Source organism: Cebus imitator, unplaced genomic scaffold (assembly GCF_001604975.1).
Source record: "Cebus imitator isolate Cc_AM_T3 unplaced genomic scaffold, Cebus_imitator-1.0 Scaffold122, whole genome shotgun sequence".
Lineage (NCBI taxonomy): Eukaryota > Metazoa > Chordata > Mammalia > Primates > Cebidae > Cebus > Cebus imitator.
In genome coordinates, this window is record NW_016107437.1 from 2111464 (window position 1) to 2134277 (window position 22814).

The 22814-nt window shown below is 51.4% G+C and overlaps 1 protein-coding gene across 1 annotated transcript in view; it reads right to left on the reverse strand.

Annotated features, from left to right (window-relative positions):
* Positions 1 to 110: 110 nt before the first annotated feature.
* Positions 111 to 22814, reverse strand: part of LOC108312180 — a 160800-nt gene continuing 138096 nt past the window's right edge. Inside the window, 15 exon segments of the mRNA XM_037742506.1 lie at positions 111 to 254; positions 6650 to 6693; positions 6695 to 6789; positions 6905 to 7021; positions 7227 to 7336; positions 7766 to 7943; positions 8071 to 8276; positions 9940 to 10124; positions 14760 to 14857; positions 14936 to 15120; positions 16882 to 17086; positions 17241 to 17333; positions 17555 to 17739; positions 18308 to 18476; positions 21511 to 21675. Of these exon segments, the coding sequence (XP_037598434.1) occupies positions 208 to 254; positions 6650 to 6693; positions 6695 to 6789; positions 6905 to 7021; positions 7227 to 7336; positions 7766 to 7943; positions 8071 to 8276; positions 9940 to 10124; positions 14760 to 14857; positions 14936 to 15120; positions 16882 to 17086; positions 17241 to 17333; positions 17555 to 17739; positions 18308 to 18476; positions 21511 to 21675 (2082 nt within the window). The 3' untranslated portion in view covers positions 111 to 207.

The window sequence follows — 22814 nt, forward strand, 5'->3', positions numbered from 1 at the left end:
TTTTTTAAGATAGTGCCTCACTATGTTGCCCAGGCTGGGGTTCAGTGGCTATTCACAGGGGCATAATCGTTATAAAAACTGACAGCATGGACCTCCCAGGCTCAAGCGACTCTCCTGCCTCAGCCTCCCAAGTAGCTGGGACTATAGGCATCCACAACCAAGCCAGCAGGAACCATTTTCTTAATTTCCTTCTTGGATTGTTGACTGTTAGTGTGTAGAAATGCAACTGACTTTTGTATGTTGATTTCGTAATCCTGAAACTTGGACAGATTATTAGTTCTAACAGTTTATTTTGTGCAGTCTTCAGGATTTTCTACAAAGAAGATCATGTCGTTTGTTAACAGAGAAGATTTTACTTCTTCCTTTCCAATTTGGATGCCTTTTCTTTTTCCTTTCTTTAATAGCTCTGGCTAGGATTTCCAGTATTGTGAAAGCGGGCATCACTGTTTTATTCCTCATCTTGGAAAACTTTGTCTCTCATCATTGAGAATGACAGTAGCTAGAGGTTGTTCATATGACCTTTAGTACGTTGAGGTTGTTTCGATTTCTAGTCAGTATGTTTTTAATCATGAAAGGATATTAAACTTCATTAAATGCTTTTTCTGTACTAATTGAAACAAATCGTCATGTATTTTTTTCCCCTTCATTCTGTTAATGTGTTATCTTATATTGATGTTTATATCGTAACCATCTTTACATTCCAGGAATAAATCTCACTTGATCATGTTGTATAATTCATCTATGACGCTGTTGAATTCTCATGAGTATTTTCTTGAGCGCTTTTGCATCTGTATTGATCAGGGATAGTGGTGTATTTTCTTCTGCTGCCTTGTCTGCCTTTGGTATCAGTAATGCTGGCCTCACAGAATGAGTTTTGAGGTATTCTTTGCTCAGGATTTTGGAAGACGATGAGCAAGACTGGTATTGATTCTGTAAATGTTTGGTATAAGTCACCCATGAAGCCATCTGTTCTTGTACTTTCTTGTCAAGTTTTTGGTCACTGATTCATCTTCTATTTCATTTATTTCTGTTCTAACCTTTAGTATTTCCTTCCTTCTCCGAGCTTTGGGTTTAGGCTGTTCTTCTTTTTCTAATAATTTAAGGTGCAAAGTTAGGATTGCGGTTTGAGAGCTTTTCCTTTTTCTTTTATTTGACAGAGGGTCTTGCCACTTGCTGAGTTAGTCTCAAACTCCTGGGTTCAAGCAATCTCCTGGCCTTAGCCTTCAAAGTAGGTGGGATTATAGAACAGTGTCACTATGCCTGGCTGCTGCTTTTTTTCTTGTGGGAATGGGGGGATGGAGTCTAGCTGTGTCTCCCAGGCTGGAGTGTAGTGGTACAATCTCAGCTCACTGCAACCTCCTCCTCATGGGTTCAAATGAATCTCCTGCCTCAGCCTCCCAAGTAGCTGAGATTACAGGTGCTTGCCACGCCGCCTGGCTATTTCTTGTTTTTAGTAGAGATTGGGTTTCCCATGTCAGCCAGGCTGGTCTTAAACTCCTGACATCAGGTTATCTGCCTGTCTCGGCCTCCCAAAGTGATGGGATTACAGATGTGAGCCACCTCCAGCCAGTTTTCTTTAATGTAAGAGTGCACAGCTATAAATTTCCCTCATAGCACTGCTTTGGCTGCATCCCATAAGATTTGATACATCATTTTGTATCAAAATACTTTCTAATTTTCCTTTTTTTCTTTGATAGTTTTGTGGTATGTTTAGTTCCCATATATTTGTGGATATTCTGGTTATCCTTCTGCTATTATGATTTCAGTCATTTAAAATGTATTAAATCTTGCTTTGAGGCCTAATATGATTTTTCCCAGAGAACATTCCACAGGTACTTTGAAGAATGAGTATTCTGTTGCTGGGTGAACTCATCTGTGTATGTCTGGTAGGTCCTATTCATCTATAGTATCATTCAAGCCCTCTGTTTGCTTCTTGATCTTCTGTCTGGTTGTTGTATCCATTATTGAAAGTGAGTTATTGGGCTGGGCCAGCTGACTCATGCCTGTAATCCCAGCACTTTGGGAGGCCAAGGCGGGTGGATCACTTGAGGTCAGGAGTTCAAGATCCGCCTGGCCAACATGGTATATCCCCGACTCTACTAAAAATCGCTGGGCATGGTGGCATACACCTGTAATCTCAGCTACTCTGAGACTGAGGCACGGGAATCACTTGAATTCAGGAGGTTGCGGCTGCACTCCAGCCTGGGAAACAGAGATTGTCTCAAAAAAAAAAAAAAAAAAAAGTGAGGTGTTGAAATTTCCTGCAATTTTCATAGAACTGTTTCTCTTTTCATTCTATCAGTGTTTGCTTCATATATTTAGGAGCTCTGAGGTGCGTTGCATGTACCTTTATAACTGTTGCATCTTTTTGGTGAATTGACTGTTATTATCTCTGATAATAGCTTTTGACCTTAAGTCTATTTAGTCTGAGATGAGCCTAGCTCCTCCTCCTTTTTTCAGTTACCATTTGCATGGAGTATCTTTTTTCATCCTTTCACTTTCAACCTATGTGTAAATCTCTTACAGTCTTTTGATTGTGGAAATAATTTGCATTTTTTAAAGATGATCATCTGATGAAACTCACTAGCATGGTGGGTGACTGTGCCATGAGGCCCACAGCCAAGGACTAAGCTGAGCAGTTGCTCTGGGAGGAGCCCAGCACACGATTTAGAGGGCTTCCCCATGCCACTCTGTGGACTGTTTTCTGCATGGCTTACGGTTTTCTCTCATTTCCTTGCTTCTGCCTGCCTTTGTGTTTGATTTTTTTTGTGTGACACACTTAGAATTCCTTCTCATTTCCTTTTGTGTACATTCTGTAGATATTTTCTTTGTAATTACCATAAGGATTATTTAAAACATCCTGAAGTTACAGCAATCGATTTTAAACTAGTAAGTTCAATCCCATACAAATACTCTACTGCTTGACAGCTCTGCCCCGTCCTATGTTGTTGTTGTTACAAAGTATATCTTGCAGAGAGGGTCTCACTCTGTCACCCAGGCTGGAGTGCATTGACTGTCATAGCTCATTGTAACCTGAAGTGATGCTCTATAGCTGAGACTACAGGTGCCTGCCACCATGCCTAATTTTTTTTAAATAAATCACATATTTAACATATGCTTACGGTTACACATCTCTTTTAAATCTAATAAAATAATTAAAATCAGAGATATGAATCAAAATTCCAATAATACAGGTCTTTCTATGTGCCTTCAAATGTCCATCTAGCATTGTTTTGTTTTGACTTGAAGGACTCCCTTTAGCATTTCTGCAGGGCAGGTCCCAATGTAATGAACTATCTCAGCTTTTTTTTGTCTTTGAATGTCTTAATTTCTCTGGTCAGGTGCTAGGTGGAAGGATCACATGAGGTCAGGAGTTTGAGAGCAGCCTGGCCAACATGGTGAAATCCCATATCTACTAAAAATACAAAAACATGCTGGCGGACACCTGTAATCCCAGCTACTTGGGAGGCTGCACCACTGTACTCCAGCCTGGAGGACAGAGCAAGACCCTATCTCAAAAATAATAATAACTGTCTTAATATTCTTTTTTTCTTATGAGTTCATAAGATGTCTTTGTTTTGTAACTTACAACCACCTTTAAATTTGTACTTCAGAAGTTAACTGTAATTGGTGACTGCTTTTCATAAATACTTCACTGATGTCCAAGAGAGGGGAAGAATTTCACCCTTGCTTTAAAATAAACCTGGCCAGACTCGGTGGCCCACATCTGTAATTCCACCACTTTGGGAGGCCAAGGCAGGTAGATCATGAGGTCTGACGTTTGAGACCATCCTGGCCAACATGGTGCAACCCCCGTCTCCACTAAAAACACAAAAAAATTAGCTGGACATGGTAGCACGTGCCTGTAATCCCAGCCCCTCAGGAGGCTGAGGCAGGAGAATTGCTGAAACCCGAGAGGAGAAGGTTGCAGTGAGCTTAGATTGCTCCACTGCACTTCAGCCTGGGCAACAGAGCAAGACTCCATCTCAAAAAAGTTAACCCCAAGAGGAAGGGAGAGGACCTTAACTGCAGATAATAGTCCATTGTTACCCTGTGGCTATAAATCTTCTGAGTTGCCTGTCCTTCCAGGTGTTCTGTTAATCGCAGTAGTAGCTGACAGTTTTGTATTTACATGGTCAGAAAAATGAGTGATTCAGCTTGACTCCCAGATTCTCCAAGCTTCCCTTGGAGCCACACCACCTGCTGTCTTGGCACTTCATGAGTCCAATGCTGCTTCCTGAGAGGATCTGGTTGGTAGACCGTGACCTTGATTCCTGCCTCTAAGCCTCGCTTTATTCTCCGCAGCCACCGCCTTTTTGGTACTAGAACAGTGCTCAGTGGATGCTGAGATCACAATCCGGTCATTTGGTTGTTCAACTAATGCTTTATGCTGCGGAGTCCCTGCAGCTCACCAACTGCTGCCAGAACTCACCGGAGGTCAGGTGTGTAGCACTACCTTGTTTCTCTATGGCTGGGGGTACAAACATTGTTCATGCATTTATTTCCCATTTTTTACTTTGGAGGTTTTGTTTTCTGAGACAAGGTCTCACTCTGTCATGCAGCCAGGAGTGTAGTCATGGCTCACTGCAGCCTTGACCTCCTGGATTCAAGCCATCTCGCCTCAGCCTCCCAAAGTGCTAGGAATACCAGCGTGAGCCACTGCACCTGGCCTACTTTTGAGCTTTAAGTTCTTCATGTATTCTGGAGATGAGTCCTTGGTCTGATAGGTGGTTTGTAAACATTTTTCCCAATCTGTAGCTTATCTTTCCATCTTCCTAATTGAGTCTTTCAGAGAGCAAAAATGTGGTCTCCCTGGCAGATACTCTGCTGCTGTCGCAGGAGAGCAGACCCAGACAGTATGTAAATGAACATGTGGATGTGTCCCTTTAGAGATCTCTTTACCACAAATGGACACTTGACAGATCAGTGCTGAGAGGTTATTTCATTAAGCAATAGTTGAGCTGGGTATGAACTCTAACCTCATCCTTGCTTTCTCTTACTCCACTATCTTCTGTTCCTGCTGGTGGGAAAGCAATTGTCAACACGTTCCTCCTCCTTTCCACCCTCCTCAGTAGCTTTTAGCACCAGTTCTTTGTTTGTTTGGATGGCTCTAGGTATGGATGGATTTATTGTATTGGGGATTGTGCCTCCTGACTCTAAAGGGTCCTGTCTCTGTTTTCATTCTGGAATTTTTCTTGAGACAGACTCTCATTCTGTCACCAGGCTGGAGTGCAGTGGTAAGATCTTGGTTCACCGCAACCTCCACCTCCTGGGTTCAAGCATTTCTCCTGCCTCAGCCTCCCGAGTAGCTGGGATTACAGGCATACACATTCACGCCTGGTTAATTTCTGTATTTTTAGTAGAGACAGGGTTTCACCATGTTGGCCAGGCGGGTCTTGAACTCCTGACCTTAGGTGATCCACTCATCTTGGCTTCCCAAGTGCTGGGATTACAGGGATGAGCCACCACACTTCTTTGAGACATGTTGGATCTTCTCATGTCATCTGCCCTTTGCCATATTTTCCAATTGATGAATTTTCTCTTCTGCTGAATTCGTTAAGTTTTAAATGTCTATGAATGGCAGCCACTAACTCTGGCTTCTGAAGCTCTTGGAAGTCCACTCCTCTTGTTGCCACTGACTTCTATGCCCTTTCAGTGGGGCTTTGGCTGTGGCAACCATATGCAGCACTGGCTAAGGAACCTCAAGGTAGCTTGTGTTAGAACTGAATTAGAGGTCCACCCTGGTAGTGGGGACAAACATTTTCTCACAGAAGTCATCTTGTATGTTGATGATGATTTTTGCGGTATGAGAGCAGAGGGAAAACGGGGGCTGGGCATTTTCCCTAAACGGTGGTGGACATCCAAAACCCTAGTGAGGCTGGGCGCGGTGGCTCACGCCTGTCATCCCAGCACTTCGGGAAGGTCGAGGCAGGCGGATCACCAGAGGTCAGGAATTCAAGACCAGCCTGGCCAACATGGCAAAACACCATCTCTACAAAACTACCTCCTGTATGTTTGGGAGGCTGAGGCAGGCAGATCACCAGAGGTCAGGAATTCATGACCAGCCTGGCCAACACAGCAAAACCCCATCTCTTCTAAAACTACATCCCTCTGTATTTTTGGCAGGCTGAGGCAGGAGTCTTGCTTGGACCTGGGAAGTGGAAGTTGCAGTGAGGTGAGATTGCACCACTACAGTCCAGCCTGGGCAGATCATAAATTAGAGATACAATTGACTCACAGTTCTACAGGCTGTACAAGCACAGCTCCAGCATCTGCTTGGCTTCTGGTGAGGCGCTGGGAAGCTTACAATCAATCATGGCAGAAACAGGAGGGGTACAAAGAGAGAGAGAGGAGGTGCCAGGCTCTTTATAAACAACTGCTCTCATGTGAACTAATAGAGCAAGAACTCACGCTTCACCAAACGGAGGGTGCTAAGCCATCCATGAGGCATGTACCCCCTCTAACAAACGTGAGATTTGGAGGGGACACACATCCAAGTTGTGTCAGGCCGTAAATGTTTTGTTTTGACTATTGGCTCCTTGAATGACAATTATTTGTCCTCCCTGGCAAGAAAGGGAGATGGGCTTTCCCTCCGTCTGGAACGCAGATGCCACACGGGGCAGAGTGCCAGCCGGCTAGGGCAGCTTACCACACTGTGGAGGTGGGGCCAGGGGCATGAAGCTGCGGGCACATGTGGATGTAGGCATCTGCCAGAGTGCAGGCAGGCTGGAGCTCCCGGGTGCCACAGGGGTCCTGCACACACAGGCTGAGGAATGGTGCAGGGTCCACCTGAAATCAGGGCCACCCAGTCACTGTCTCTAGCCTAGGCCCTTCCTCCATGCCACTCCGCAAGGTAGACTGGGGAAAGGGCTTTCTGTGTCCCGGGGGCCAGGCTCACACTCACCACCTGGAAGCAGTTTCCCAAGCTGGAGCGAGGGTCCTGGAAGAAGGCCCGGCAGGTGGGGCTCTGTCCTGGGCAGGCCTGCTGAGTCTTCTCAGTGGCCCTGCAGTCACCATCCACCTGGCAGGACAGACACAAGACTCAGGCCTCCCGCTGGACCATGTGGCTCACCACATAGATTAGCCTCAGCAGGAGACTCCCCCCAACCCTGGGCCTGCAAAGACCTCTGCAGAGCCAGCAGGCCACCTGCCTCTCCTGGGACTCTGCAGCGAGCAGCCCTCAAGAGCGTCAGCCAGAGGGAGGAAGGGCAGGTGCATCTGCTCACCTGCCAGGCCAGGCTGAGCCCCTCCAGGCTGTGGGCCACAGAGCCATCCGGCAACATCAGCTCATTGCCTGCTTCATTGTCGTTGGTGCCCAGAAGGCCAGCGGATATGCCTGTGGGGAGGAGGGAAGCTGAGGAGGTCCTGAGAGCCTGTGATCCTCCCCCAGGCCCCTGTATGAGACACGAGCCTGAGGCACACTGAGGGTTGGTAGAATCCCGCCACCTCCACCCCAGAGCCCAGAGCTCTGGCTCTAAACCCTCATCAGAAGAGGGAGAGAAAGCACAGGGACTAAGGACAGCATGTGTCCCTCCGTCCCCTCCCCATGTCCTCAGCTCAAGCGGCGGGAATCCAGGCCTGCCCTTTGTGTTCCCTGGAGCCACATATCCCAGGGATGGGGGCAGAAAGCCGTGGGCATCGGTGCCATCATCTCAACCACAGTGGCCGCCAACAGCCCAGGGACCTGTCGCACTGGAAGCTGAGAATGGTGCATCCTGAAGAGGCTCTTGGTGGTGGGGCCAACCCCGCTAGGGCCCAGACTCACCATGTTGCCAGAGGCCCAGAGTCAGGCTGCAGAGGCCGGTGGGCACATCACAGGAGATGGAGACCCCGTCCTCACTGGCCAGCTCAATCCTGAGGATGTCCCTCCTTGTCATGGCAGGAGGCAGCTGGAGGTCTGGACAGCTCTCCCCCGGCAGGGAGGAGTTGTACAGCCTGTAGGCCTGTGGACGAGAGGGGATGGACAGGAGGGCTGACCCACAGCCAGGGGAAAATCTTGAAAGGGCCATCCCTCCAGGCGACCTGCCACAGGCACAGGTCTCGGGGGAAGCTGGAGCCTCTCCTCCTCACCTGCAGGCTGGGGTAGAAGATGAGGGTCATGTGGTTCAGCTCCATGGTCAGGGCTGTGAGCCCCAAGCCTGTCCTACTCAGCATCAGGGAGAATATGTTGTGAGCAAAGTCTTGGGCCAGCAGGATGCTGCCACACTGGGCGCTGAGGTCCCACACCCGGCCGTCGAAAGTCACCACATGCTGGGCCCCGGCCACCAGGGCATGGTCTGGGGAGGAGCAGCCCCAAAGGCAGGGTGAGTGGAGCCAGCTTCACCCACCTCAGGAGGAGCCCGATGCCTGCTGGGCACCCCAATGCCTAGAGCCCCGGCTTAGCCTGCCCTGAGACCAGGAGTCCTCTCTCCCCTGGTGCAGCAGCCAGAGGCCCAGCGATCCCCCACCTGCTTCAGGATGACATGAGCTGAAGGGCTACGGCCCATTTAGCCCTAACAAGGAATGGAGTCCTGAGACCCGCTACAACACTGTTGTGCTAAGTAACAAAGCCTGGCTCAGAGACCATGTATTTATACTTCCATTTACAGCAGATGTCCAGAGCAGGCACAGCCATGGACACAGCAGGCAGACTTAGCTACAGGGTTTCATTTTAAGATAAAAATGTTTTAAAATCGATTGTGGTGGAACATGCACAACTCTGAATAAACTAGAAGCCACTGAATCGTGCACTTAAAATTGACACATCAGCCGGGCACCGTGGCGCTAAGCCATCCCAGCGCTTTGTGGGGCTGAGGGCAGGAGGATCACTTGAACCCAGGAGGTCAAGGGTGCAGTGAGCCGAGACTGTACCACTGCACTCCAACCATGACAACAGAAGTGAGACCTAGTCTCAAAAAAAAAAAATCATACAAGTCATCCATTTAATCTCAAGGAAGCTACTGGGGGGGGAAAACATTGACTGTTTAAGTGGACGGCCAACAGCTCCCTCAAACACGATAACAGCGTCCTGCAGACCTGCCGTGTTCAGGGTAGGGAAGAGATGACCTGTGAAGGAGCAGGTCTGACCAGTCCAGCCAGCGCGGCCCCTGAGCTGTGCCTTGGGGGTGCTCGTGCCTGTGGCGGGAAAGCACCATCTATCATGCACAGCCAGACACCTGATGGCCAGGGCCAGCAATCTGAGGGAGGCACTACCCGCCCCGTGGTCAGCTGCCAGAACTGAGGGGCACAGAGAAGCCTATGGTCAGTCACACAGAACTTGAAGATCAGGCTGTTTTCTACAAGATCAGTGTGCTGCTTAGACCTGACTATACCCACCCTTCTAGGGAGCCCTAGGCCTCTGTGTGAGTCCCACACGGATAAACCGCTTCTCGCCAAGCCTGGGTACTGTGGCTCCCCCACAGACATGAGGGGCTCCCTCATGCGTTAAGAACCGTACATGCCCCTTACCCATGTGAGCGAGCCACATGGTTACCTGCATTTCACAGTGGAGGAAGCCAAGTCCACAGAGGTTAATCACCTGAGCCACACGCAAGCTCCCCAGGAGCCCAGAGCCGGTCATCCCAGCACCGCCCTTGGTTGCAGGTCGCCCCTGACTGCTGAGTCTAAACTCGGTGCCCTTCCAGCTGTAATGGGAGGTCTGCCTGCTGCTCCAGCACAGCCCACAGGGAGGGAGCTGGCCTAAAGCCCTAAACGGCCACTATACTCCTGCGCTGGGCCAGGCCTTATAATCTGGAGAAGAGCAGGATGTGCAGCCTCAGCCCCAGTCCCATAGCACTTTGGGAAGTCCAGTAAGCTCTGGGCCTGGCACCTGCAGAGGCGCGAGCCTCTGCAGGCTTCCCTGTGACCCCACAGTACCTGCCCCTGCATGGCCCTGCTGCTGTGCCCACGGGGCAGGGGGCTCCCAGCGAGGAGGGCGGCACAGCCCAGGGCAGGACTCACACTCCCAGGGACCTTGCAGCAGGCAGTGTCTGAGCCGGTAGAACTCGGCCAGCACATTGGCCCTGGACAGCTCTCGGAGCGGCCGCAGCAGCTTCTCCTCCACCAGGTAGCTGGTCAGCCGGGCCATGTCCAGGGGCTCATCTCCCCAAGGCAGCAGTGGCAACGTCACCACCACGGAGTAGTTCCTAGAGGGAACACAGGGCAAGTCGCTATGCGTGGCTGAGCTTTGCTTCCTTTGGCTGCAGAGGGGGAGCTCACAGGTCCACGGGAAGAGCTCTGCCATGGGGAGCATTGGGGTGTCTCTCGGGGAGGGGCTGTCCTTGTTCTAGGAAATCCCATAATGAGGTGGAGGAGGACGGAGGCTGGCATGACAGCAGAGGTAGGGGGTGAGGCCAGGACAGAAACAAAGCTGCCCTGTTTTGAGGACACAAATGTCTGATGTCATGCCTGATCTGCCCCCTGGGTCTTGGGCAGCATGGGGCCTGTGTGTGGGGATGCCGAGGACAGGAGCTGGAAGGTGTAGGAAATTGTTTTTTTCTGGGCATGGTGGCGCACGCCTGTAGTCCCAGCTACTCGGGAGGCTGAGGCAGGAGAATTACTTGAACCCAGGAGACGGAGGTTGCGGTGAGCCGAGATCACGCCATTGCACTCCAGCCTGGGTAACAAGAATGAAACTCTGTCTCAAAAAGAAAAAAAAAAGGAATTCCTAAATGAAAACACTTGGAGTTTGCCTGCTGAAAATTTAGCTTGTGGAAATGTAAGAAAAAGATCTAAGTGTTGGCAAAAGATTGCAATAAAGTAAATGATGTGGTTTTGGCTTTCTCAGGGGTGATTTTGCAACTTGAAACATTCCAAAAAGAGTTACTGATCACAAAGTTTCTTTTAGCTTCTAGCCCTGAAATGCTTGGCATACATAAAGCTCTTACAGATATTTGGATAAATTAAATTTATATTGACATTTTCTAAAAGTTGGCCTAAGTTTCTAGCTTGTGTGGGTATGTGTAAAACAGAGAACATTTTGAGACATTCAGTTTTACAACTGATAGATGCTGACATCAACCTGCCCCTTTCTACACTATATTCTTGAAAGTTGAATCACAATGAAATTTTAAAAATGGATTTTTTCTCAAAAAAGCAGAAGTTTCTCAAAAAGTTAATTGTAGAATTATCATATGATACAAAATCTCTACTCCTAGGTATACACCTAAAAGAATTAAAAGTAGGGACTCAGATACCTATACATCAGTGCTCATTATAGCATTATTCAATAGCTGAAAGTCGGAAAAACCCACATGCCCATCTGCAGGTGAATAGATAAATAAAATATGATATATTCATACCATGGAATATGATTCATCCTTTAAAAATAAAATTTTGATACATGCTATAACATGGACGAACCTAGAAAACATTATAGGTGTAATAAACCAGACACAAAAGAAAAAATGTGGTGTGATTATCCTTATATAAAATATCTAGCCGGGCGCGGTGGCTCACGCACTTTGGGAGGCTGAGGCGGGTGGATCACAAGGTCAAGAGATCGAGACCATCCTGGTCAACATGGTGAAACCCCGTCTCTACTAAAACTACAAAAAAATCAGCTGGGCATGGTGGCACGTGCCTGTAATCCCAGCTACTCAGGAGGCTGAGGCAGGAGAATTGCCTGAACCCAGGAGGCGGAGGCTGCGGTGAGCCGAGATCACGCCATTGCACTCCAGCCTCAGTAACGAGAGCAAAACTCCGTCTTTTAAAAAAAAAAAAAAAAAAATCTAGAATAAGCAAATTCATGGAGACAGAAGGTAGGTTAGAAGTACTCAAGGACCATAGAGGGGGTGGGGGAAATCAGGAGTTATTGTTTCATGGGTCCAGCGTTTCTGTTTGGGGGAAAATGAAAAAGTTTAGAAATAAATAGTGGTGATGGTTGAACAACATTATGAATATAATTAATACCACCAAATTGTATACTTAAAAATACCTTAAATGGCAGAATTTATACTATGTGTCTTTTACTACAGTAAACAATTTTAAACAAGTTTTCTTCAAACTCCTCCTCCAATAAAGTAACAAATACTCCTTGAAGAAAGCTAGGAAAACTTTAAAAAGTAAAATGAAATTAAAGCCACCTGTTCTTCCACCAAGTAGTGATAACATGTGATTAATGTGTTGTACAATTTGCTCTTCTGACCAATAGTATAGATATATGCAGATAACACACACACACACACAGCATTATGCCGAGCCTGCGTTTCTCTGCATGTTTTAACAGTCAATCAGTAGAATTCAATCTTATCCATGAGCCTTAATTTATTTAAACCTATCAACTATTGTTGGATATGTAAAATGTTTTCCATTTCTTCTCAATTTTAAATAATTTTGTAGTGACCATCCTTGTACAAACATTTTATCAGCATTTGATAATTTCCTTAGGATAAATTAAAGTAAAATTGCTGAATCAAAGAAAAATAAATAATTTTAAAAAAGAAATTGTTTTTGTTTTTTGAGACAGAATCTCATTCTGTTTTCCAAGCTCGGGTATAGTGGTACGATCTCAACTCCCTGCGACCTCTGCCTCCTGGGTTTAAGTGATTCTCCTGTCTCAGCCTCCACAGTAGCTGGAAATATAGGCACTTGCTGCCACACCAGGCTAATTTTTGTATTTTTAGTAGAGTCAGGGTTTCACCATGTTAGCCAGGCTGGTCTCGAACTGCCGACCTCGGATGATCTGCCCAAAGTGCTGGGATTACAGGTATGAGCCACTGTGCCCAAAAGGTCTAGGAAATTTCTACAGTTGAGGGGAGGAGTAGAACTTTCTCAATATGTAGAGTAGGGTCAAGCCTGTAAGATCTGAAAAATCAGGAAGATCTCGGCTCACGTGGGGGTGGAATGGGAAGAGGAATATTGCACACTCTGTTGTTGATAGGCCAGTGGAGGGGCCCAGAGGCCCTACAGCTGGGGCAGGAAGCAGCCTCCATGCCCTCGCTGCCAGTTGAATCCATTTTTTGGCACCCCCACCAGATCCCCCTCACTAGGTAGGCGAATAACCAGGCAGGTGATTCTTCAACCAAGCCAAAGCCCTGCCTTGGGAGCACTTCCCTTCCTCAGCCTACATTCTGACCACAAGGTGGCAGGAACGGGAACTTGTATTACTAGGAGCCTTTTCCCCATGATACGGGTCTAGTCCCTATTATACAACGGGGGAAACTGAGGCACACAGAGCCAATGCAGAGGAATCCCAGTTAGAGGCAGAGCTGGAGTCCAGATGCTCTGCAAGGCCACCAGCATGGAGAAAGGGGGCTGCCCCGCTGCCTGGAGCCCGGTTCCTGGTGGGCCTCATGCCTGGGAGGGAAAAGGATACTGGGTCCCCAGGGCCGTGCTCTAGACTGGGTTCCCGACTTATATACACCACCCCCGGGTTCTCAACACAGGGACCAAAGGGGCCTTTTGAAGTGAAAGGGTGATCATATCCTTCCTATATCAGAGCAGAAGCCAGAGTCCTCCCCTCACCCCCCAGCCTTGGGACCTCCCAGTCCCCCCAGTTGCATCAACCCTGCCACCTTGCTATTCAAACCGGCCAGACATGGTGGCTCATGCCCATAATCCCAGCACTGAGTCTCTGGAGCCCAGGATTCTGAGACCAGCCTGGCTAATACAGTGAAACCCCATCTCTACTAAAAATACAAAAATTAGCTGAGTATGGTGGTCCATGCCTGTAATCCCAGGTTCTTAGGAGTCTGAGGCAGCAGAATCACTTGAATTTGAGAGGCAGAGGTTGCAGTGAGCCGAGATCACACCACAGCACTCCAGCCTGGGTGACAGATAATGGGACTCCATCTCAAAAACAAACAGGCCAGGCATATCCCTCTATCACGCCTCTGTGCAGTGGTGCCCCCACTTGGAGCTCTGTTCCCACACTGGCCCCAAGGCTTTTGCTCGAACTGTACCTTCTCCTCAAAGCTGGCCCTGGCCACACCATAGCATCCCCAGCCCACCATCTCACCAATGTTCCTTCTCTAGCATTTGCCACCTAATGTACGGCTCAGTGGTGGTAAATGATGGGTAGTGCGCCACACCCAGACTGTGGCCGGCATCTGCATGGCCTGCAAGAAGGAAGGGCTTTTATGTGTTTAAAAGATTACAAAACAGGCCCGATGTGGCGGCTCATGCCTGTAATCCCAACACTTTGGAAGGCCAAGGGTGGTGCATTACCTAAGGTCAGGAGTTTGAGACGAGCCTCGAGTGGCAAAACCCTCTCTACCAAAAATGCAAAAAATTAGGTGCAGTGGTACACACACCTGTAGTCCCAGCTACTCTGAAGGCTGAGCCAGGAGAATAGCTTGAAACCAGGAGGCAGAGGTTGCAATGAGCTGAGATCACACCACTGCACTCCAGCCTCGGAGACAGAGCAAGACTCTATCCCAAAAGAAAGATGATTCTAAAACAAAAGGAAATAAGCAGGCCATTCTGCTCTGTCACAAGAGGGTGACTCTCAGGCTCTTTGCCGGGAGCGGTACACACCCTGCTGTAGATGATTTCTTGGGCTTTGTGTCTAAGTAAAATGAGCTTCCTGAAGACAGGAGTCAGCCTCGCCTACTGCGCTCCTCCACAGCAGCTCCTAAAATCCTGCCTGCGCTAGGACCATGCTCACGAGGTCTCTATGGAGTGAGGAAGAAACCCCAGCTTCCTCTCCTGTGAAATGGGGAGTGAAGAAGCCTCTGTGCAGGGTGGTCAGTAGTCAGTGAGTCAGAGGGTGTCGAAGCATTCAGCATTGCACCTGACATGTGGCAGGAACACCGGATGTACCACTCCCAACCCTGCGTTACCTGGCTGCGAGGTCATACAGGTCCAGCAGGGGTTTGCAGAGCCTCTTCAGTGCCCGTGAGAATGTGGCCTCAGCCCAGGACAGCATCTGGTGGGCCACCTGGAGAGGGAGGAGACAGTCAGAGCTGTCTCAGTCATCCTCAACTGCCAGCCACACCCCATCCTTGCTCTCACTCACCAGCTCCAGGGTGCCTTTCATGGCCCCCAGGGCCATCCTGATGGGCCTGGGACCCCCGTTGCCTGGCATCCCGGACACCCAGACCAGCAGCCACCACATGGCCTCCTCAGCCCGCTCCCGCCACACCTCCTCCAGGGGCCGCAGCGTCACCTCCAGGTAGGCGTCCTTCAGTGTGGCCAGGGGCCCTGTAACGGGCAGCCACCACCCACCATGAGGCCTCTGGGCAGCTCAGAGGCCCAGCCCAGGCCTGGAGGAGATAGGGCCTGTTCCTGGGATTAAGATGGTGGGGGAGAAGGAATAGAGCAGCAGGAACTGCAGATTGCAGGCGAGTTGTCACAGCAGACCCCAGCCGCCTCTGCATGGCCTGCTCATAGGTTGGGAACTTGCATTGGGGGAGGGTTCCCACCACTCCTGGAAGTCATACGAGGCTCTCTGCACCTGAACCGTTTGTACAAACGTGGTTTATGCTGGACCCCTGCTTGCCTCCTAGGAGTCTGACAGTGTGCTCTGAGCCAAGCAGCACCTGTCAATGTGGCAGCCCCCACTAAACACCCTGGGTGACATAGTGCTGGGACAGCCAAGTGCATCCCGTGTGAAGGCACAGAGACTGGGAGAGGACACTGGGTGCTGGCCCTGGTTCCCCCTGGACTCCGCCCCGACACTCCTGCCTCCTCTCGCTGTAGTCAATCACAGTTGCCAACGGCACAGTGTGCCGAGTCCTGGAGCACTCTTCCAAATTCACTGCCCTGTGGGTGGCCATGGGACTCTGGCACAGCAGAGTGGATACAGAGGTGACGTTCAACAGCCAGTCAGAGGGATGCCCACCCTGGTGCCGGGCAGGGTCTTGGGGGCTCTGTGCTGGGCCGGCATTAGCCCCGGATAGTGGAGAGGCCAGAATTTCCTAGTCCTGCCAGGAGGGCAGTTGCTGTGAGTGTTTAAAAGACCACACGGCCACAGTAAGCTCATCGTGGAACCAGAAAGAGACCTTCTGGCAGTGAGCTTCACAGAAACAAGGCTGTACACTCAAAAGCAGGAGGAAGACTGAAGAAACTGAGGCAGCAGGCATGAGGGATATTAGCTTGGAGACCTTATAAGAATGAGGCAGGGCCGGGCGCGGTGGCTCATGCCTGTAATCCCAGCACTATGGGAGGCCGAGGCGGGTGGATCACGAGGTCAAGAGATCAAGACCATCCTGGTCAACAAGGCGAAAACCCGTCTCTACTAAAACTACAAAAAATTAGCTGGGCATGGTGGCGCGTGCCTGTAATCCCAGCTACTCAGGAGGCTGAGGCAGGAGAATTGCCTGAACCCAGGAGNTACTCAGGAGGCTGAGGCAGGAGAATTGCCTGAACCCAGGAGGCGGAGGTTGCGGTGAGCCGAGATGGCGCCATTACACTCCAGCCTGGGTAACAAGAGCGAAACTCCGTCTAAAAAAAAAAAAAAAAAAAAATGAGGCAGCAGCCCACGAAAAAAATGAGGTTGCCCGGGCATGGTGGTTCACACCTATAATCCCAGCTTTTTGGGAGACTAAGGCAGGCAGATCACAAGGTCAACAGATCGAGACCATCCTGGCCAATATGGTGAAACCTCATCTCTACTAAAAATAGAAAAATTAGCTGGGCATGGTGGCATGCACCTGTAGTCCCAGCTACTTGGGAGGCTGAGACAGGAATCGCTTCTCCCTGGGAGGTGGAGGTTGCAGTGAGCCAAATTCATGCCACAGCACTCCAGCTTGGGCAACAGACGCTTTGTTTAAAAAAACAAAAACAAAAACCCAAGGCTGTAGGTCTATAAGAAGGCGTGGGTCTCAACAGAGCTGGGCTGCAGGCCGGCAGGAAGCAAGGCCACTGGTCTGATTGACAGTGCCATAGGCCAATGTGAGAGCTTAGGGCCCCTGACTGGGCGTGGATTTTGGTGCAGGGTTGAGCCCTCCCTCCCACACTCACATTCCAGTTCGTTCCGCAGCTGCTCCAGCCCCACCTGCAGCCGGTCCAGGTAAAGAGGCAGGTGCTGTGTCAATGCCTGCCAGGCCTGGCTGTGGCCCCACAAGGTGGTGACCGCCCGACCACTTGTCTGCATGGCCTCTAGCCCTGCCTGGGACAGCTGTAGGAGGAAGCCTGCCAGGCCATTCAGGGTGCCTCCCCGCTGTACCTGCGCAGGGAAGCCAAGGCAGAATCGGGGTGAGGTCCAGGGCAGAGAGAGCCCCAGACCCTCCTGCCCAGGGCAGAATGCCTGGCAAGTGGGGGCTACAAGCCAGTCCAGAGGGGGAGCTCTCCACCCAACCCCTCTCCTCTGTGCTACCCACCAAGTGCTGCAACCTTCTCACAGAGGCACCCAAGCCTCGAACCTTCTCTTCCAGCCGGGCTTGCACCTGGGAGCCAACTGCTGCAATCCTGGACTGTGAGGACAGAGAAGAGGCTGGGACTCCCTCGGGGCCGCAGAGGAATGAGATGGACAAATGGTCTTGGTGCCAGCAACAGGTGCGGGCCTCACCCTGGGACTGTGTGCTCTGATTTCTGGGAACAGATGGACCCCAAGGGCTCGGGGTTCCTGGCACTGTGGCTTCTGCCCAGAGAGAACAGTAACGTGTTCCCTGTGGCCCAGCCCAGGCCCCCTCACCTCCACATGGCCCAGCAGGCGCCCCTCGCAGCCCTGTGCAGCCAGCAGGAGGCTGTGGTTGGCAGCCTGCAGGGTCAGGCGGCCCAGGGTCTGGAAGGGCTGCCTGCCATCCCGGAACAGGACCTCCACCTCCGCTGTCCGCCGGTCAGCACATGCCCGCAGCACCACACTCTCTTCTCTGCCCCCTGGAGCCAGAAGAGGACCTGCTTGAGCACCCTGATGTTTCCAGCTGCCCACTCCTCCACCACTTTCCATAGCTCCCTACTGCCCCACACCAAGTCCCAAAGCTCTGCAACGTGAGGACTTGGAGCTGCACCACCTCAACCTGCTGACCCACCTGAAGCCCCCTCTTCTGTACCCTTCCCAGCAACCTGCCATGGCTGTCAGTGAGGGATGCCATGCGATCCTGATGGGGTTTCCTGAGCCTTTTTTCTGACACAGGGTCTCATCGCCGCCGCAGCAGGAGTGCAGTGGCAACATCACAGCTTGCTCCCAGCAGCTGGGGCACAGGAGCGCACCACCCCATGAGGCTTTATGTGGAGATGGGAGTCTCACTGTGTTGCCCAAGCTGGTCTCGAACTCCTGAGCTCAAGCAATCCTCCTTTATCAGCCTCCCAAAGTGCTGGGATTACAGGTGTGAGCCCCTGGGCCCAGTTCTGACTTCTGAAATCTTAATGCCCAGACCTCTCTCCTTTCTTGAGCCAATGGGGGCCATGACCCAGTGAGCTGAGCTGGGACCCAGCCGCCACTCACCCTCCTCATGGGTCACAGAGGCCTGGAGACAGCTTGGGATGCCGGACACAGACAGCTTCACTTTCTCCTCCCTCTTGTCCACATTTCCCTCCAACTGGACCAGGCTTTGAGAAGCTGAGGTAGAGACACGTCCCAGTAGGCCAACCCGGTGAGCCTTGGAGCCACGAAGCTGGGAGGGGGAGGGTAAAGTCCTGAGTGGAGGCTGTCCCAGGCCCTGTTCCTGGTCTCTGTCTCCTGCCAGCTGCAGGCTCAGGAAGGGGCTGGCTGGGGAGGTTGTAGTCGGACCTGTAGGAAACCAGGGGAAGGCACAATACCCAGCCCCAATCTCCAGGCCACGGGCTTCCCTGTATCACATCCCTCCCCAAAGGCTCCCAGTGCCTCATCGCAGAAAGCACCTATGAGAATACTCAGGGCCGGGCACAGTGGCTCACTCCTGTAATCCCATCACTCTGGGAGGCCAAGGCAGGGGGATCATGGATCACCAGGTCAGGAGCTCGAGACCATCCTGGCTTCAGTAAAACCCTGTCTCTACTAAAAATACAAAAAATTAGCTGGGTATAGTGGCACACACCTGTAGTCCCAGCTACTTGGGAGGCTGAGGCAGAAGAATTGCTTGAACCGAGAGGCGGGGGTTGCAGTGAGCCAAGATGGCGCCACTGCACTTCAGCTTGGGTGACAGAGTAAGACTCTCTCAAAAAACATTTAGGAGCCCACCAACCCAGCAGCAGCCGCCACAGGGTAACTTAGAGATGACTGCTTCCCAGACCCTGCCCAGACACTCTGATTTAATTGGTTTGAGGGAGGGCCCCCCCCACCCCCGCACACTTGTGTTTCCAATATTCACAGTGCCCTGGTGTTTCTGCCAAGAGCCCAGGCTTTCTGAGTTTGCATGGGAACCACTGCAAAGGTCTAAGCAAGTTCACGGAGGCGTAGGTAACACGTGGCATAACACCCCAGGCACTGAGCAGTTTACCTCAATCCCTGCAGGCGCCTAGCCTTCAGGGCATGGCAGGGACCAGGACCAGGACAGGTGAGTCTAGAATGGGGTGGTGGAGAGGCTCAGGGGCCCCAACAGAACACAAGCCTGGAAGAGGCCCTGCAGGGGAAGGAGCCTCAGCTACCCTGTATTCTGCTCCAGACACTGCAGCTACCAAGCTGTGCACCCTTCAGTAAGGGCGGCACCCTCTCTGGGCCTCAGCTCAAAGGTCTGTAAAACATACAGAACAATGGTTCCCAAAACTCAGAAGGACTTAAAAGTGTATGTGTGTCTGCACGTGTGTCTGTTAAGGGTTGAATTTTGTTCCTCACATATGTTGAAGTCCTAACCTCCCATTCCCATGAACATGGTATCATTTGGAAAGTTTTTTTGCAAATATCAAGTTAAGATGGGACCATAGTGGATGAAGGTAGGCCACACACCCAATGAATGCTGTCCCTAGGAGAAGGCCATGTGAAGACACCACTCAGAAGGCAGAAGGCCACCACCTGGGACAGAGGCAGAGACTGGCACGATGCCACCACAGCCAAGCATTCCTGGCAGCCACCAGAAGCTAGAGGTGGTACGGAAGGATCGTCTCTAGGGCTTTCAGAGAGAAGGTGGCCCTGCTGACAACTTTATTTTGGACTTCTGGCCTCTAGAACATGTCTGTTGCATTAATCCTTCCGGTTGGTGGCAACTGAATACAGTCGCCCTTGGAACCTAATGCAGGGTGCTTACTGCACATGCAGAAGCACTGATCTCTGAGAAGATCCAAGTTAGGAAGAAGGTTCAGCCCAGGACTCCTGTGGAATTTCACAGAGCACAGTGTGATCCTGCCAGCCAGTTGGGGTCAGGGGGCAATCTGCAGACCACACAGAGTCGGCCTCAGCCGCACCTGCCTCTGTGCAGCCTGGAAGAGTGCCTGACCTCCCTCAATCTGTCCCTCGTCTGTCCTGGGGCCACTGGGTTGTGGGGAGGATCAAAGAAGGCTGGGAAGGCCTCTGGCCACTCCACTGACCCCAGAATGGAGCCAGTGAGAAGGCGCCAGAACAGCTGTCTCAAGTAAATGCAGGACAGGGAAGCAAGAGGACCAGCCACTTGCTCAGTGTCCACCACAGGCTCCTTCCCAGGCATCTGGTTCTATCAGGCATGGGGCTTACAGAGCTGGGGGCCGGGAGCAGCCAGGAGCCTGGCTGGGAAACGGGAAGTGACCATCAGTCCCAGAGAACAAGAACCTTGGAAGGAAAATCTCCTTTGAAATGGCCACAGCTGCTGAACTATCAACCCACACATGCCATCTTCATCCAGCTCTAGATGCCAGGAAGGGAGGGAATTCCCTTCTCACAAGTACCTACTATGTGCAGATGTTGTACAAATGTCTGTTTTCCTCCTAAGGATTCTGCAAGGGGGATGTTAGATGTTCCCATTTAATGGGGGGAAGACTGAGGCTCAGCAAAGGAAAGTCACAAGGTCAAGTTTACCCAGCCAGGGAGACAGAGGAGGCAGATGGAATCACCAAGAGAGCACCTGCTGTCACATGCCTTGGCTATGTGGGCAGTGGGAGCTGCTATCCAGACCCCCAAAAACCACCCTATGAAACAACTGATCCAAGATGAGGAAACAGATGTTCAGAGACTTTCCTTGCTGGGATCGCCTGGCAAGGTCAAGGCAGAGCAGGCATTGGAGGCCCACTCTGCCCCCTCCTACTTCCCAGGGCTGCTGGGAGGCAGGAAGGAGAGGAGATGGGGCCAATAGTGGCTAACGACAGCAAATACGTACATAGTGGCTGTTTTCCATCAGGCACTGCTCTAAGCAATCTATGCCTATGAACATATGTAATCTTTGCAATGTTAACCCCATGGGAGATACGGCCAGTGTAATTACCCATTTTACAGGGGAGGAAACTCAGGTGCCAGGAGGCAGCTGGGCTGAGATTCAAACTTGGGCAGCCCAGCTGCTACTTCTCCGTTATAGGAAGGGCTGGGTATTGGGCCAGTGGAGGAGCTGCTTTGTCTTGGCGCCAGGGCCTCTCCTGAGGTTCAGCAGGTGTTCCCTGAACCCAGGGTGATGCTCTGGCCCCATCCCGGGTGCTGGTCTGCAGTTCCTCAGTTGGCCACTAGGTGGCGGGGCCGCCCAGGCAGTGAGGAGCTGCTGGCCAGGGAGGAACGGGGGCGAAGTCGGCGCATCTTCCCCAGGAACCGTCAGCCGGGTCCTGGCCACCCACCTCTAGCTCCCCGGAGAAGTCAGGCGAGTGAGGCCTGCTGTGGTTTCGGAGGGTCAGACTGAGGTGCAGGCCGTGTTCTGGGGCTGGAGCGAGGCCCACCTGGCAGCGGGAACGCAGCAGGAGCCCACCCCGGCCCAGGATGTGCTCCCCGGAGACCAAGAGGGCCTGGGATGAAAGAGTCTGGGTGTCAGGCAGGCAAGCGGGGGCAAGAGCTGCTTCTCCTCCCCATCCCCTCCACCGGGAATACTGCAGCAGCTGTCACTTCCCAGCCTCCACACCTGCCTCTGCCCCAGCTAACCTCTAAGAAACACAAATCAGGGCCAGGCACGGTGGCTCACACCTGTAATCCCAGCACTTTGGGAGGCTGAGGTGGGCAGATCACGAGGTCAGGAGTTCAAGACCAGCCTGACCAAGATGGTGAAACCCCATCTTTACTAAAACAAAAATTAGCCGGGCATGGTGGCACTCGCCTATAATCCCAGCTACTCAGCTGAGTACAGGAGAATTGCTTGACCCTGGGAGGTGGAGGTTGCAGTAAGCCGAGATCACACCACTGCACTCCAGCCTGGGTGACAGAGCAAGCACCTTTGTCTCAGGAAGAAAAAACTCTGATCAAACGTTGTCCCCTGCACTTAAAAGAAGCCGGGCTCTGGCATGGCCTGTGACTGCTTCCTCTTCCCAACCTCACCTCCTTCGCTCCCCCCATACGGGCTGTCCTGTGATCCTCAAGGCAAAGTCCTGCCTCGGGCCCCTTCCCTCTGCAGGGCTCACCCTCACCAGTGAGGCCCGTTTTCCAGCACCGGCCCCTCCCTGCACAGCATTTGCCACGCCCTGACCACAGGCCAAGCAGCTCCAGTTTGCTGTATCTTCCTGGCCCCACTGTGATGCACCACCCAGGAGGCCGGCACCCAGGCTGTCTCTTTCACTACCCAGTCCCTGCACCCAGAGCACAGCCTGGCATAGGTGAAACACATACACGTTTTCTGAATGAACAGAGGAATAGATACGGAGTGGGAAACAATGGTTCAGGCCTGAATCTGGCTCACTGCCAACTCTTGTAAATCCTTTTACTGGAATACAGCCACTTGCATTCACTTACATATCATCTATAGTTGCTTTCACGAGACTGGTGGAGTTGGTAGTTGAAACAGAGACTGGATGGTTCATAAAGCCTAAAATATTTACTATCTATCCCTTTACAGAAGACGGTGGGTCCCTGGGGTGGGTGGAGGATGGGTGGATGATGGGTGGATGGTGGGTGGATGGGTGGATGGTGGGTGGATGGGTGGATGGTGGGTGGATGG